General features: G+C 32.6%; 1 protein-coding gene across 1 annotated transcript in view; it reads left to right on the forward strand.

Moving 5' to 3' along the window:
* Positions 1 to 16888, forward strand: part of LOC145940908 (uncharacterized) — a 100405-nt gene that overhangs the window by 19195 nt on the left and 64322 nt on the right. The window contains exons 3-5 of the mRNA XM_083046554.1: positions 7873 to 8313; positions 8817 to 8985; positions 9170 to 9222. Coding sequence (XP_082902680.1) covers positions 8148 to 8313; positions 8817 to 8985; positions 9170 to 9222 — 388 coding nt within the window. The 5' untranslated portion in view covers positions 7873 to 8147. The remainder of the gene's footprint in view (positions 1 to 7872; positions 8314 to 8816; positions 8986 to 9169; positions 9223 to 16888) is intronic.

Consider the following 16888-nt stretch of genomic DNA (forward strand, 5'->3'; position numbering starts at 1 on the left):
ATACGAAGCAGACAATTCTGACAAAGGATACGTTGCGTTCTCCTGACTGGAAATTCGTGAAACACCGGTACATGCCTATCAAAGGGTATTCAGGGGTGGAGATTGCAACAGGTGGGCCCTTGAGTGAGGTCTCGACGATCCCTTTCGCACCCACCCACTATCGTTGCATAATGATCGGCAATGCGAAAAAAAAGTACCGAATCGAAAGGCAAAGGGCGCGTGCAAAATAATGGAAGAGATCCGAAATAATTGCCGTGAAAGAAACAGATTTGATGCAAAAGAAAAAAAAATTCTGTAAGATTATAATGTATGTATAATATTTATTTAGGCAAAATCCTTCTTTTCGTTCGACTTAAGCGCGCTCGCGTAATTATTTAATTATTTAATTGAAAAATGAAAAAGTACATATGATTTAAAAACTATGAAAATTATAATAATTAAAATAAAAATTTTGAAAATTTAATATTAAATATATTATATAAAAATTAAATAAAACATATTTTACTTTCAGAGAGCGATGAAAGGTAACAGCGGTTATTTTCATACTAAACATGTGCATAATAACCTTTTCGCAGTTAATTATATGATTAATTTGCGGAAATAATATTATATATTTCGAATAATTTGTACAAATAAATATAATATAATTATACAAATAATTCGCATATTGAAAGATGTGATTATGGATATACGACCGTAAATACGTTACGTTGTTAGGATGAATAATTTATTGAAGGAATATGAGCGACTATACTATGTTTTTTTCACAATACCATTGTATTTACATGTTTCCGGTTTGCATTCTCTCTCTATCCCCGTATTCCACAATTTATTCTAATATCACGTTCGACGTATCCGCGTTCACTTGCACGGGAATTGAAATAATTGCCGTTCAACGTGCCACACAAGAGAGAGCATACGCACGCGCCATATGTCGTTATTTCAATAAATACCGAGGCAACGCCATAAATACGGAGATACTATAATGCGCACCTTGGTGCCTGGCCGTCGCGGGAGGCCTATCATTTTCCATGGGAACCTGTAAACGTTTGTCGATGGCGTATGACGCCTCTCCGTGGGAATTTTTTTCAGAGAAATGTATTGGTTGTGGATCTAACGACTCTTATCGTTAGAAGAAACCTATTAAATTCTCATGTGCGTATATTATATAATCTCACACTTTATTAAATCTATTTTTTTTCTCAATTTAATTTTTAACGTTTAAATATTTAATACTTAATTATTAAATATTTAATATTAAATTTCATCGTATGTGTTATTCGATTTATTTAATTAAGTAATTTTATATAAATGATATAAATCGCGAATATATTATATAAAATACACACAATATAATGATTTTATAGATAAAATTTGTTGAGTAAAATACCGTGCCTTAAATTATTTAATTCTCTGCCGAGAGAAATATGCTGGAGAAAATTTTTTTCTATCGCAAATCGTGAATTTGCTTTTCCAACGCGATCGTATTTTTCAATTTTTTTTTATAACGTATACACAACGGTACTTACAACTAGATCGCGGCTTGCTCGCTCGCAAAATAGCGTGCAATCTACACGCTCTAATCGTCCGGCGAAAGTTTAAGGCATCGATCGACCGTGTTGTTGGGAATAAAAGACGGATAGGAACGCCTAAGTGAAGGAAGTAAAGAAAAAAAAAAAAAAAAAGTTTAAGGACCCAGCGATCTACGAAACGGATCGGCCGGCCGATGTGGACTGCAATTTTCTGGTAATCATTTATCCGCGACACAGTGTTACACTTTCACCTCCTCCTGGCACGAATACGTAGATCCGGCCGGCGCATGTACCGTGTTATAGGTGATTAAAACGATCACAGATTAGACGATCGCACCCGGTATGTGGAACGCTGATTCATGATAACGTGTCCTCTTGTCACGAAATATTTTTACTCCGACATTATTTATTTTCTCTTTCCATATCTTATTATTTATTTATTTTATTCTCTTCCGCGTGAGATAAAACCGCCGTTAAATAATCTCGCATTAAACGTAGAATTGTAGGATAGATACATTTATTGTATAGTTATTATTTTTATTTGCATTATAAAATTCATGTGACTATGCTACAAATGGATTGAGATATTCCTTGATCGTGCAGTATTAAGAGCGCGGATTTACGTAGACGTAATAATGCACGATAACGAGACGTGAAAAACCATAGTACCACGAAAGTTTCCGTATCGTGCCAGAACTTTAATCTAGCGTTTCGATCTAGCAGGCAACTTTGTTGATAAAGAGCTTTTATACAGGCTAAATGAGCAACTTCGATGTTTCTTGCAAGCGACTTGCAATTAATAAAGAGTAAGCAAGCTTTGCCGGAGAAACGATAAAACTTGTCGGACAAAAAGCCCCATTGTTGTTGCGTTGACATTTTATTTGCACGATTTTCCAAAAACATACATATATTAACAAATTGTCGCAGAATTGCCATTAATCGCACGTTTTATCTTACGAACACAGATTCTCTTATCAATATAAAATCAAAATTTCTTATGTTAAGATGATTAGATTATTATGAGTGAGGAAAAATCTTTACAGAATATCCTTTAATTTATAATATCTTCAATAAATTTTTAATATCTCTTATTTATTAGATGGTTAATGTATATCATAGATATCGTTACTTTTATTTACTCGATTCTGCGATTTGATTGTTCTCAATCACAGATTGAATATAATTATAATATAATATATATAATATATAATTATAATGTAATTATATATATATATTATATAATACACATACAATAACATATATGTAGAATATAATTAAAAAATATAAATATATTTAAATATTTTTAAATATTATTTAATTATTATTTAAAAACATATGTATGTATGTATATATTTATAATACATATACATATACATATAATTGATTGATCTGAATTAAGACTTATATAATATATATCATGCATATTAGAAAAAATCTTAGAATATTGTATTTATTACATATTATATGTAGAAAAGGAAGGTTTTTCTTGAAGTAACGATTTCAATGTTAATTTAATATCCCATTATATTGTTGGGCGAGGGTCGAATTTCGATAACACGTAACGCATCTCCATTGATCCTCTCTCGTTCCTTTGTCGACTTTTCCCCGAGAGGTGACGTAACGCTGTATCAGACCCTCCTCTCCCTCTCCTCTGACGCGCGATCTATGCGATCTCTCGATTCTCCGTTGTTGCGAGGGGTACGTTTCCTTCTTGTCTCTCTTATGTGACACTTGAATGACAGGTCACTGGGGTTTCGGTGACACCGTAATGCCGACCAGCCCTGCAATTGCCGAGATTGGGCTGTCGTCAATTACTTATTCCGATTACCATTCACATGCTACACACTGCAGTATCATATCCTCAGGCGTGACTTTCGCTAAAAAAAATTTCAACCTTAGCACTTAACGATACTTCCCTTTTGAGACTTATAAAATTTCATGCAAAGAAAAATCATCAATATAAATATTTTCAAATTCTTCAAAAAATCAGAATTCAGCTTGAGACTATTTTTCTGCGACATCAAGTAGAATACTTATTTCAACAATGTAATTTGTATTTATTATCTTTATTAATTTTTTAATTTAACTGCTGTTATATATATAAATTGATAAATTTTTAATGTATGGCCTCTAAATTTTTTTAAGTGTTTGTATTTTCTGCATATTTGAACAATAGAAGGAAAGGCAACAATAAAGTTAGAAAGAAAAGAACTTTTTATTATTTCTTAATATTGCCTCTATATAGCGTATCGATTCACTAAAAATAGTCTTGGCATTATTCGTATAAGAGAGAGAGAGAACATTTTAACTGTCATTATTCTTCTATAATCTTTTCGTTATTTGATTTTTCAAAACTAAACTTTCACATCAAACTTTCTAAATGTTTTTAAATGTTTTCTCTGATAAAATCTTAAAAAACATTTTATATGAGAATTTTTAATATATGATTTATACACTTTTATGAAAGTATTTTATTATATAAATATTTTTTCTCTTTCTTTCCTAATATATAAAAGTTTTCTTTTATATAAAAAATAATCTAACTATTTTTATTTGATAATTTTTATAAAGACAAAAAGATTTTGTATATTTAAAGGATTGGAACAAATATTGAAAAAATTTCATTTTACATGAATTAATCTTTTTTGCTTTATTACTATATAAAATCCACATAATTTAAAGACAGTAAAATTTTATTGATTTTTAATAAGTTAATGATATATTGAAATTTTAACTAGTTGACGATTACATTATCAGCTTCATATTTTTATTTGCTAAATCCGATAAAGGAATTAATAAGAAGTCTTTTTTTTAATCGCGTCTAAATTTTGTAGCGTCAACGCAATATGCGAATTGAACATTTGTGCGATTCTATCTTTGGAATGTGTTATCGTCAAGATTACTGAATCTTGTAATCCGATTTTCGGTTTAATCTCTTCTCTCGTGTCAGATTTAATTTGTATCTCATGTGCTATATTAATATCTAGAACAATGTGAATTTATTCCGCTGCTAATGGGAAGCTACCACTCTTTGAAAGCAAGTATATATAATTCGCGGAATTTAATCAGCGTTAGTTAGTTATAGAGTTAGGATATGGAAGATATTTAAATATCGATTATCTAACACATACATACATATACATATATGTATATTAATTTACACATATTGAACCGGGAATATTTCGTATACCGACTGACAAGTAACACTACTCAAGTGCCATTCGCCGATATTCTTGAAACTTTGCACACACGTAGTACATCGAAAAACATTAAACACGTGTTTTTTTATTTTGGCTAACAAGACGTTTTAAGGTCGGGTATAGTACCACTATCTTGCCTTCACTGCTGGGTAGACCTTCCCATTGCCTTCAGTTTCGCCATTTGGATGCGTCATATTGAATTTTTCATCCGCCACCTCTAGATTGATATAAGTGTTGCCAAAATCGTAATCATGTATCTAATAAACTTCGCAAGTGGCGTTAAATCAAATTTTTGAAACTTCTGCGATTTTGTCCAGCATTTTGTATTTGCCATTCTGAATCTCGTTAAACTAATGTCAAAATCGTCATTAGCGATCTCAAACACGCAGACAATGGGAAGGTCTACCCAGCCAGTGAAGGCAAGATAGTGGTACTATACCCGACCTTAAAACGCCTTGTTAGCCAAAATAAAAAAACACGTGTTTAATGTTTTTCGATGTACTACGTGTGTGCAAAGTTTCAAGAATATCGGCGAATGGCACTTGAGTAGTGTTACTTGTGAGATTAATTCAAACTGAGGTTAATTTCACGTTTCGCGTGACAATTAAAATGGACGCTTAATTAATCGTTTTATAATCGATTAATACCTATGCAATATATACATATATTGAATGTATCTATAAAACTTGTTTATACTACAATCTAATTATGGAGTATAATTACTATAATATAGAGTTATTTATTATGTCACAATTATATAATACTGCGCATACATCGTATTTTATATATCATCGTAATTGATTGGTTAGTGACTTTTTATAATAATAAATCGTAATTATGCAATTATAAAGGTAATGTTAGAAAATATATATTTCATAAAATAAATTCTCGATTAACATAATAGTGTGATATGTGAAAGAGAAAGAGAGAGGGAAAGTCTAAATAAAGAAGAAGATAAATATAAGTCCACTGCCTTATATGTATATGTATATATATGTACAATAGCTTATAAATATGAGAAATTTATTTTATAATAATTCTTCTGTTCAGAGTCGTTTTGCACTAGCAGAAAATTGCTTTTTTTATCTTTTCACTGACAATGAGATATCGGGAGAGGAGTAAGAGCGAGAAGAGTAAAGGAATAGAGAAATAAAAGATAGGAGATAGGAGAGACAGGTGAAGTCGCATAATCAGTAGTTGTGATTAGGTATAATCCGCGAACAACGATCGTTTAAACATATACATACATATATAGGTACTATACGAAAAGTACATACATAAAGGATCGATTATTATAAGTTTATTTAGCCAAAAAATCCATGTTCTATTATAACTATGAAAGTTTCCCAATATCTGTCTCTCAATTCGCCTACATATAAATATTAATTGAATTAACTGTTTTAAATAAATTATTTAATTAATTTGAAATATTTAATTCAATTTAATAAAATTAACAAAGCTTTATGAATTTGAAATATAATTTATCATTCTCTATTGTGTCTATAGAATCGACAGTTTCGACATCGAAAGTATTCTTTTGTCTAGATTTGACCCTTAGATATTTCCGGCCGAGATCGATCATGATATTATTGCTCATCTCCGAAAGTTTGAATTTCTCGTCCGCGATTTCAGATTAATATGAGATAAAGATGGCGACTATTCTTAACGAAACAATCATCGCGGAGAGCCTTCGTGTTAGGCGACAGTATGCGCACCGCTTATACGTAACATAAGATCGCTATCGAGCCGCGCTCTCGCGCGGGTAATTCTCATCTCGAGGTTAATTGTGCCGCCTATACATCCGCGTGAGGCGGGCGCATTATTATGAGGACTAATCTCGCGGATTGGCAACGACGATAATACCGTTGCAAGTGCAAATGTCGAGAAAGGTCGGACCGTAACGCTCGACGAATATGATCGCGTACTTTGCCATGCTAAATAGTATTTATATTTTTCCTTCATCTTTCTCATATTATTAATATATTGTACATGAACAATATGTATATATATATATATTTTTTTTTATGCTTTAAAAATCATTGTGAAGTTTGTGATTTTAATATTGAAATGAGAAAGGCAAATAAGAGTCAAATGCACTGGATTATAAGGTGCCACAAACAATTATTTATTATTCTTAATTAAACAAAGTTTAATTAATATATAATAATAAATAATTGTTTGCGGTACCTTATAATCCAGTGCGTTTGACTCTTATATTTGCCTTTCTCATTTCAATATTAAAATCACAAACTTACGTGTTATTATTTCAGTAATTAATCTCAAGTCAATAGTTAAGAAATGATTAGAAAATTATATCAAATTAAGATATATAATCTTTGTTCTATAAATGCGAATCAACAATCAACTAATAATCAACTAATTATTTTAGCATACATTTTCTCAAAAGTTATCGGAATATAATGTATCTCTTTCTCTTATTAATCTATAAATCTGATCGAATAAATATTCTATATTAAATTAAAATCATAATAATATTAAAAATAAGATTCTGAATATAAACTAATAAATATTAAAATTAGAAAAGCAAATAAGAGCCAAACGCATTGGATATAAGGTGCCGCAAACAATTATTTATTATATGTATATTAATTAAACTTTGTTTAATTTAATATTTATTAGTTTATATTCAGAGTCTTATTTGTAATATTATTGTGACTTTAATTTAACATAGAATATTCAGATTTATAGACTAATAAGAGGAAGAGATACATTATATTCCGATAATTTTTAAGAAAATATATGTAAATAATTAGTTGATTATTAGTTGATTGTTGATTCACATTTATAGAGAACAAAGATTATATATCTTAATTTGATACAATTTTCGAATAATTTCTTAACTGTTGACTTGAGATTAATTACTAAAATAATAACACGTATAGTGAATACGTGAAATATATCATTGACATGTTATAATTTAATAACAAAATATCTAAATATTCGCATTTAGTATTAAATACGCGTTGCGTTGTAAGTTTATTTTCATATTATTACAGTTATTAATTATTAGTATATATATTATTATAGTTATTAATTATTAGTTATTATTATTGTCGTTTTTCTTGATAACATTCGCTGTTACACGTTGCTTACTCCAATTCAAACTTAAAAATTTGCAGAGATCGCGCTGCGGCTGACTTCACGCATCAACCTGTCGCTACGTTCACATCTTCGTTCTCGCGTTCGCGCGCATCGCATCGTCTCCCTCGTTGTCGTCGATTATTTCGCGCACTTGGTCGAATTAAAAAGTGAAAGTAACACGCCAAAGTTGCGCGTGTCGCGTGCGGCAATTCGAGCAAAACGTTTCGTCGATTGAAATATAGATTGCGTGAAAAATCCGCCGGCAATATTGTTCCAACGCGCGCGATTTACTCCGCGACTCCCGGCGTCCATCATGGCGGATGTGTTTACGCGTCGCGAGTGTACGTACGAGTGTCGTGTTCGCGAGTGTGTGACGCGAGGATCGAGCGGCCCGATAATGGAAACCAAGTATGCGGACATCGAGGCTCGAGGATTCCAGGAAGAATGCTGCGGGAAGGTGCCGAGCAACGCCGATTACGGTGAGATGCTGGATGATATCATTCTTGGGATGTTTAAGTATGACTCAGCTGGTAGACGATTCGTCGAAATCGGCGCTGTATTTCTTCCAAGTGACACGAATCAAATTAATTTGAATGGAATGTTAAGGCATACCAACATCGTACTGTAATAAATCAACATATAGAATATGGATATGTTTCTGTGTCCGGCTCTATTTTTGTCTTTACTACTTGAATTTATTTAGTTAATTTATTTGTCTCTTTATCTTAATTTTTTATTTATGTTCCCTTAATTTTAAAAACTTGACACTATTGGCATAATTTGACGATATAATTTAACAATTTTTTTAAATGTAAAGTTAGCAGCAAACAGCGAAAATTTTTTCAAATTATGAGTATTATTAAATTAATATAGGAAAAAGATATATCTATCGTTAATTCTAGCTTACATATTTATATTGTGTATGTTATAATGCGAAATAATAAAATTATTCTAATATATGTATGTACTTTATTTGTTACAGGTAGTATTGCGATACATAGTGAGATTCACGCGTCGTGTCGGGAGTGCCGTGTAAAGTGTCGGGCGATCGTAATTATTCGTGTTTTCGCGAGTGTCGTGAGTGCTACCATGGACCAAGAGAGGAGGAGGAGGCCCGGGGAGGCATCTGGCGACAACGGGGCAACTGTGAGGTATGCAAAATAAAAACATTATTTTTCCTAAACTGCATTGTTTATGAGATATTCGATCATTTCTAGACTTTCAAAACATCCTGTGTGTGTATATATATATATATATATATATATATATATATATATATATATATACATGCACACACACACATGTATATACATAATTTGAATATTTTGTTTTCAGATCAATGTGCTGCAACTGCTGTACTACATACAACTCTACTATTGCACGTATCGGTGAGTGAGAAATTGTTTATTTGATAACATTTTTGTAGCGGTAGTAAAGGTGTGTGAAGCATCTCATTTCGTGGGAACTCATAAATAATTAAGAGTTCCCCACGTAACAATCAAACCGTAGTCTGTAAAAATTAAGAGAAAATACAATAGCAGATAGGAAAATAATTCCTGTCTATAATTGTATTATAATTTGTGAAGTCAAATCAACTAAATCAGCAATTTGATGAATTAATTCATAAACAATTAAAGTCCATCAATGTTTATATCGTTATCCCGTAAAAAATTTATTGATATATCGATTACACATATTTTAAAAATGCTTTCCATAACATTTTATTAAAAAATAGAAGCTATACATTTACATATTTTCTCAGAGATTACTTCGATTAGGATGATCTAGATGAAAGAAATTGCATTTTTAAAAACTACATGAATGTAGCTATCGTTGCATTTTTGTATTTAAAAAACATTAATATTATTTTTATAAAAATATTAACATGCACATTAGGTAATGGTTTCCATCTATACACTTTATTATTTTTTAACAAAATTTTATGTAAAATATTTTTAAAACGTGTTTCATTGATATGTAAAGTAGGATGTTTTTATTTTAAGTATTACTTATATAGTTTAGATAAATATTTGAGAAATATTTTTTTCCGTTCTCATAATGATATTTTCTCTTAATTTTTATAGACTATAGTTCGGCCTTTAATATTATGAAAATTACGTACATCTCGTAATATAATAATAATTTAGTATATGCGAAAAAATATCAGACCTCGGCCGTCTCTTCGGGAAATATTAGAACCTTGTATATCGTATACCGAGCCCTGTAAAATATTATGTGCTCCTGCGCACCGCGAGGAACTCTTACATGAGTCTTTACGTGACTGGTAACGTGGTAACGAGTAAGAGGATCCTGCCACTGGCACGTGGCAGGACTCGAGGCTAATAAATTCGCTCTCCTCTCGATTTCCAACGCAAAGAAAAAAAATATTGAAACAAGATAGCTCGAGGGAGAGAAATTATCTATTAAATGCTTCGACGAGTTAGGTCATGGATAACTTAATTACTTCAATTTAATTATTAATTTTAGTTAGATTATTACTTCTAACGATGAAAGTCCGCGGAAGTATAAATTTTATTTGATAATTGAGTATCAAACAATCATATAATTTCATAAATTTTTCTCTTAATAATTCTCTTAACTTAATTTTAAACTTAATTTTTTCTTGATCATTTCTTCGTCAAAAATATGTCAAATTATGTTGAATTAAATTTAGTTAACATTATTACATAAAGCAAGCATACTTTATAATCAGATATATCTCTTTTCGTATAAGTCTTTGGATCTCTAAAATAATACTTTCACCGCAATTATTTGTCAGAAACATAGAAAATTCAATTATCAATTACTCGATAACGGATACCGTATAATAAAGATAATTTCGAAATAATCCTTTCTTCTTCCCCTTTTGACGTAACTCACATATACGATGAATACGCACGTGTCGATATATTCCCTCTTAAGGAAATGCACATAATATGTACGCACGAAAGCCACTTTGTTCGCTTTTGCGATCGGTAAATTAGAGCCGACGTAAGAGTTCTCTTTTCCTATCGTTTATTCTCTTTGTGGCACCGTTATTCGGTGTCACAGCGACATGTCGCGACATGAAATGCGACGGCCACGATAAAGAGCGTAAAAAGAAAGCCAAGGTTCTATCACCCTTTCTTGACCCTCGATAAGTTCGTTGACACGAACCAAGTGCTGTGGACTTTAACTTTGAACTGCATATCTGTCGCGATCCGTAGTTATTCGCGTGAAAGTCGACAACGATCGTAATATGTACGCTGTTTTAGTTGACTTTATATTGACGAGTTCGTAACATGAACATTACTTATATGAGGCGTCGAAGAAAATTTTCAATTGTTCTATGTTCTATTTCAATGACGGATCTTCCGACAAATTTAAAGGCAATTTTTATTTATGAAAATACGTCAATATTTATAATTTTTAATTTTATTATGATCAATTATTATTAAATGATAATTTTAACATTAATCATCTTAATAAAAAAATGTAAAAATCTATTTTACGATATATACAATAAAATATATCGCGAGCAAGGCGCGTGCTATAAGAAACCTTTTTCGAAGAAATAACACAAGATGTTGCGAAGCCATAAGAGACCAGGCCAAATTAATTCTAGAGAAGAGACCGGGTGTCTCTCGTTTTCTTTCTTTTTTTTTATTTTAAGTATCTCCTAATCGCGGGATCAGACATTTTGGGAAACCCTCCTTCGAATAGCGACGATTACCCACGAAGTTGGCAATCGTTATAACGAAACGCGAACGAGAAGCCCTTGAGAAAATCCCGCGCATATGGTTTCCGAATATTTTTGTCGTGACCGTTGTCCACGAAATTCTTGCTTAATCTTATTCTTCTTCGATCTATTTAAAAATTAATACTCTTAAACATTATAAAGACATTGAGTGTTAGAAATTAAGAAAAGAAATTAAGAAATTAAGAAAAGAAATCGAGAAACTTTGGAAAATGACATTTGAAGTAAAGAAACAATCGATTATAAAACCGAAAGACCTATTTCGATCGAAATATCAACTTTTATAGTACATCTCATGTGTGTGCACGGTACAATCGAAGTATCGAAGTGTCGAAAGTATTCGTGGGAGGGCCGCGAATATATCCGCTTCCCACGCCGCACGATTCTGGGACGAGAAGCAAGGGATGGATGATTGTGCTGTTGCGCGTTGCACGGTTTGACAGGGCGGGGTGCACATCCCTCGTACATACAGGTGGGACATGTTTCTGGTGTTTAATGGATAGCTATGGGAACCTGCGCATCGCTTCGCGATGAGTCACGTGTCTCGTTGCATTTTTACGTTTCCTGTCGTACGTTTAACTGTCACCTTTATTCGGTATCTCTGTTCATCTCTATTCGGTACGATCTGCTCAACGATGAATTATCTCGTGCTACCTGAGCACTATTCAAGTTTTCCTTCTTTAGAAATGATGATCTAAGATCAGACGCTTATATTTAAATATTCAATATACAAAGAGAATGTATCTATTATGAATTTCGTTGAAAGATACTGATTAATCTGATTTTTTAAATATTATTTAGAAAAACAATTACAGAAAAGAAAGAATATAGATTTATATTATCACTCATTTTATTATTATTTAAATTAGAATTTTTGTTTTAAATAAGAATAATATATTTATAATTTTTTTTCCGCTATTTGACTTTATTAAATTCTCGCGAAATAGGTGATTTTAATTATCGTCCTACGTGTAAAATAGAGGATTTTAATTATCGTCCTGTGTGTGAAAATTATTTTACCGATACTATGGCATTCTCTTTAGCAGAGTGTAAGTTAGAAAATTGCATTGTGTTTATATTCACACGAATAGGTATATCTAGCAGTAAATATTCATATCGTGACACTCTCTTTGTATATCGTTGAGCTATTTCTGTTCCGCAAATTATAGGATTGCCCGTTTACTAAATCGATATAAGAAACGATATTGCAGCTTAACTTAATCGAAGCAAATGCCTTTTCCATTTGCGATATAGAATAAGATGAAATTTCTAAGAAACGCTTTAACTTAAAGGTCAAATTATAAATACATACGCGAAATTCATCTAATGAACGTTTATTTTCGATCGACAATCTGAGAATTTTGGAATTTTATTCTGTTCTACTTTTGACTTGAGGAAGATTTAGAACTGTGTATCGAAAAATTCTTAAAGTAAAAGTGTATTTTCCATCATTTCCTAACATTTTCAATATCGTCGCAAATCTCTTATTGGTACGCGTATAAAATTTGTATAACGCATTTATATTCAGAGAATTAATTTCGTTAAAAAACAAATTAACTGCCAACAATTAATTGATGAACAAAGATAACGAAATATTACAAAAGATTGTAATTATCATAACATGTTTTCCACAATTTTTCACAAAGCCTCACGAATAAGAAAAATCGCGCCGCGTTGGTTGCACCCGTCTCCTTTTTCGCGAGAATATCGATGACCGGGTGTATCCTCGGTATCGATCGTATGACGGATCGCAATCGGAACTACGAGATATCGTGGATAGACAGGACGCGCAAGTGCAGGAAGGAAGTGTCGCGGTCGATCTTCCGGGCAGCTGGCCTGGATATATCGGCGTGTCCTGGTATAGGGCACTATAGGGTAAAGTAATCCACTATAGGACACCGTACAAGTGCCATTACCGCATGAGAGGGGCGCCCGGGGCTTCATTTAATACCTCGCGGGTACATAATTAGGATCCGGATAAATATAATATCCGAGCTTAATATCTGCCGTCAAACGGATCTTGTTTCGCCTCTTACCAAATTAGAGATATTGCAGAGAACTTGGAATTGAAATAGAAATATTAATGGATTGTAATAGCGTATAATTAATCGTGCGCGAAAATCTTTTAGAATTTAGAATCGCATCGAACAAGATTTTAACAAATTATAAAATATTAAAACTTTTTACGAGTAAAATACAATATATAAATATGAATGTATAAATGTTAATTTGTCTATGATATATATTTTTAATAAAAATACATATAATAATTTATTTAATTTATGCGAAGATTAAAATAATTCTTTTTTCTGTCTGTTATTTAAAATTGTAAGCAGTCTCAATCTTTTGTATTTTTGTTTCGCCGCAGGTGTTAAAAGGCTTTAAAAAAAAATGAAAAATGTGAGCGAAATATTTATGAAAGTTAAAATTAGCAACGTTAAAGTAGCGTTATCGAGATATGAACTGAATTATAAAAAAATATAAAGAAGAATCTTCTCGTAAAATGCATCTTTGCGACAAACGGGGGCGATATAAATTGAGGGAAGAATAATGAAATACGCGCGGACCCTTCCTGGCACGTTAATATTCTTCGATTAAAAGTTCATTGCAGTCCGGAATTTTAATTGCTATTAAAACGGCGTGTCCATCGGTTATGTAATTACGGATTGCGCCCGTGGAATTATCGAGGTCCCGTTCTGGGGACTGGCGTTCGTTCGACGCCATTCGCCTCTCGGCCTGCCGCGAACAATTTGCAATATTCCTTATGAAGTACTCCAAAGTTTATGAGGACGCCCCTGTCGGTCGCGTCGTCGAAGCTGCTGCAGTAATTTGCAATCTCGCGAAGCGCAAAGAGGGCAAAAGAAAAGACGGGGAGAAAAATACATTTTTAATACACGCTCGGGAGAGAGAAGTTTAATATTTTATTATCCCCTGTTTATCGTGAGATAATTTTACGGCGGTTTAATGTACTGACGACGTGCCCGGATTTTTTCGATAATTTTAACGACGGTGTCCGCGTCGAGTCGTTCCACTTCTATCGTTCTTAATATAAATTGTAGAAATATTTCTCAAAAAATCGTGTTTAAATTTTTTGTCGCGTAATTTTTTAAAACAGTTTTTCTCCGTTTATTCGCGATTTTCGGAGAAATCAATTTTTAACAGCGATAATTGACATCGCGACAAATAAATTATTAAATACTTTTGTATGATTATTATTTAGCTCGCTATTGTATATTTTGTTGGAATATTTTTTTCAAGATTGCCTTTTTCTGCAAAACACAGATGCGACATATTCGAGAAAGAGAGAGATTTATCAATAAACGATCTATATAATAAACGATCAAGGTTAATAAAAGTGAATTTGATCTTTTTTAATAACACTTTTGAGAAGCTGCTATAATACCGGTATAAAATACCTTTGAACGAGACTTGTTATTCTTAAATGAATACACAGTCTACCCGCAGGTTTTAAGATCTCACGGAATGTAGAATCTACGTCTCATAGGTAACATGCGCATCAGACCCGTATCCATTGCGATTACCTATAATATGGGTGCTCGAGAAAGAGCCCGACGAAAAAAAAAGTCATCGAGAGACGCTCTCGAATCGAATCTCCGCCGTTATTTTCGCCCCTATGTGAATTTAAAGTTATCTCAATTGCCGTCTTATGAGAACAAGCCTATTAATAGATCATTATTACAAATAGATCTCCGTAAATCATGTACGTTCTTGAAAAAGGGATCAATCTTATTAAAGATTAAGAGAATTCCTTGTCCTCAAGTGAGACAATTTCAATCTGCGGGCTCTATTCAAATTATTCAACAATGATATTTTGGAAGACTCTTTACATTCTACTGGTAGTTAATTTTTTCATTCCATAACTATCTGAAATTGTTGAAAGAAACTATTAAACATTTTTTATTAACAATGTGTGTAATTTAAATAATTCTTTATATAATAGACTGGTTTTTGCTAATTATATGTTTTTATTCATAACTTTATCGTGTAATTTTTTTATTGTGTTAATATTGCTTTATATAGATAAAACATTTCCAATAAGCTTAATATCAATTTTATAAAATACTCTGATATATATTTTTTTATATATAGCTTAATTTTCTGATATACATATACATATATTAATTTTTTTATACAATGCTTAATAGACTTTGATTCATTTTCCCCCGTTATAATTATTATTTTTTTTTTTTTCGTTCGTCGAACTCGAAATAAAAGGGTCGATTCTCGATCGCTCGCGGTTACGGTGACTTTTGTACGTGCGACTCCGTGCGGCGATTAAGATCTCCGAGGCATTTTCTCTGCGGTCGTCGTCGATGGTACCAGACACGCTCTCGGCATGTGGCCAATACGCATCCACTACGAGAGAGCTCGCCTCGCGTCCCCGCTGCGTGTTTCATACATTATACGCCGTATTTACCGAGGGATGCTGGTGGACAGATGCGTAAGTGGACGCGACCCCTGTTCCCTTCTTTCGTAGAAAAGGAAAAAGAAGGGGATGGGGGGCGCCCGATTCGGCACATTAGCGAGACTACCATTGCATTCCTCTCTTCATTCCTGCTCGATGAAAAAGAATCCGTGATTGGCCGATAGCGTCATTCGGGAATTCGTGCGATGACAAATGTCTCACGTTTGTATAAATCTCGAAATCCAACGGCAATTCGTCGTAATATTCCAGGTTATTCCATATTCATCGAATTACTTTTAGATTTTTAGATCCTTTAATATATTACGATCTAAGAGTACATATTTGTAAAGAATTTTATTGTGTGTGTGATACGGGTATACAGACAAATAAAAAAGAAATACTATAAGAAAGAATCGCCAACGTCATTCGTAATAATTGCGCGATGATATAATCCGCTTCGCCAGATAAAAGGATTCCATATTAGAGTATGCTCTCGTTTTTTTCCCCCCGAGACCCTCCAAGCTTCATTCTCGATAGCTCCGACACTTCCGCCTGCGCATTTCCTTTATTTCTGGTCGCTTGACTTCGCGTCGCTTGCACCGATTTGTCGAGTGCACTCGTCATTCTTTCTTTGCGATCCATTGTGCGCGCACATTGCATGCTCGCTGAATGAGAATGTTCTATCCCGCTGAACTATCTTTGAAAGCATATCGCGAAGAATACGCATCTATGAAGTCAGGGATCTTTGAAATTATAACAGAGAGTAGACACTAATTTTACTTAAAATTAAAAAAATATATATATTTATTCAATCAAGTTGTATAATTTATTTTTCACTGAAAACAAAGAATAAAGGAATAAAGAAACGTGGACAGAGAGAATTTTCTCTTAG

This window comes from Prenolepis imparis, unplaced genomic scaffold (assembly GCF_030444845.1).
Source record: "Prenolepis imparis isolate NDT839.2.m4 unplaced genomic scaffold, iyPreImpa1.0 SCAF_9, whole genome shotgun sequence".
Classification (NCBI taxonomy): domain Eukaryota; kingdom Metazoa; phylum Arthropoda; class Insecta; order Hymenoptera; family Formicidae; genus Prenolepis; species Prenolepis imparis.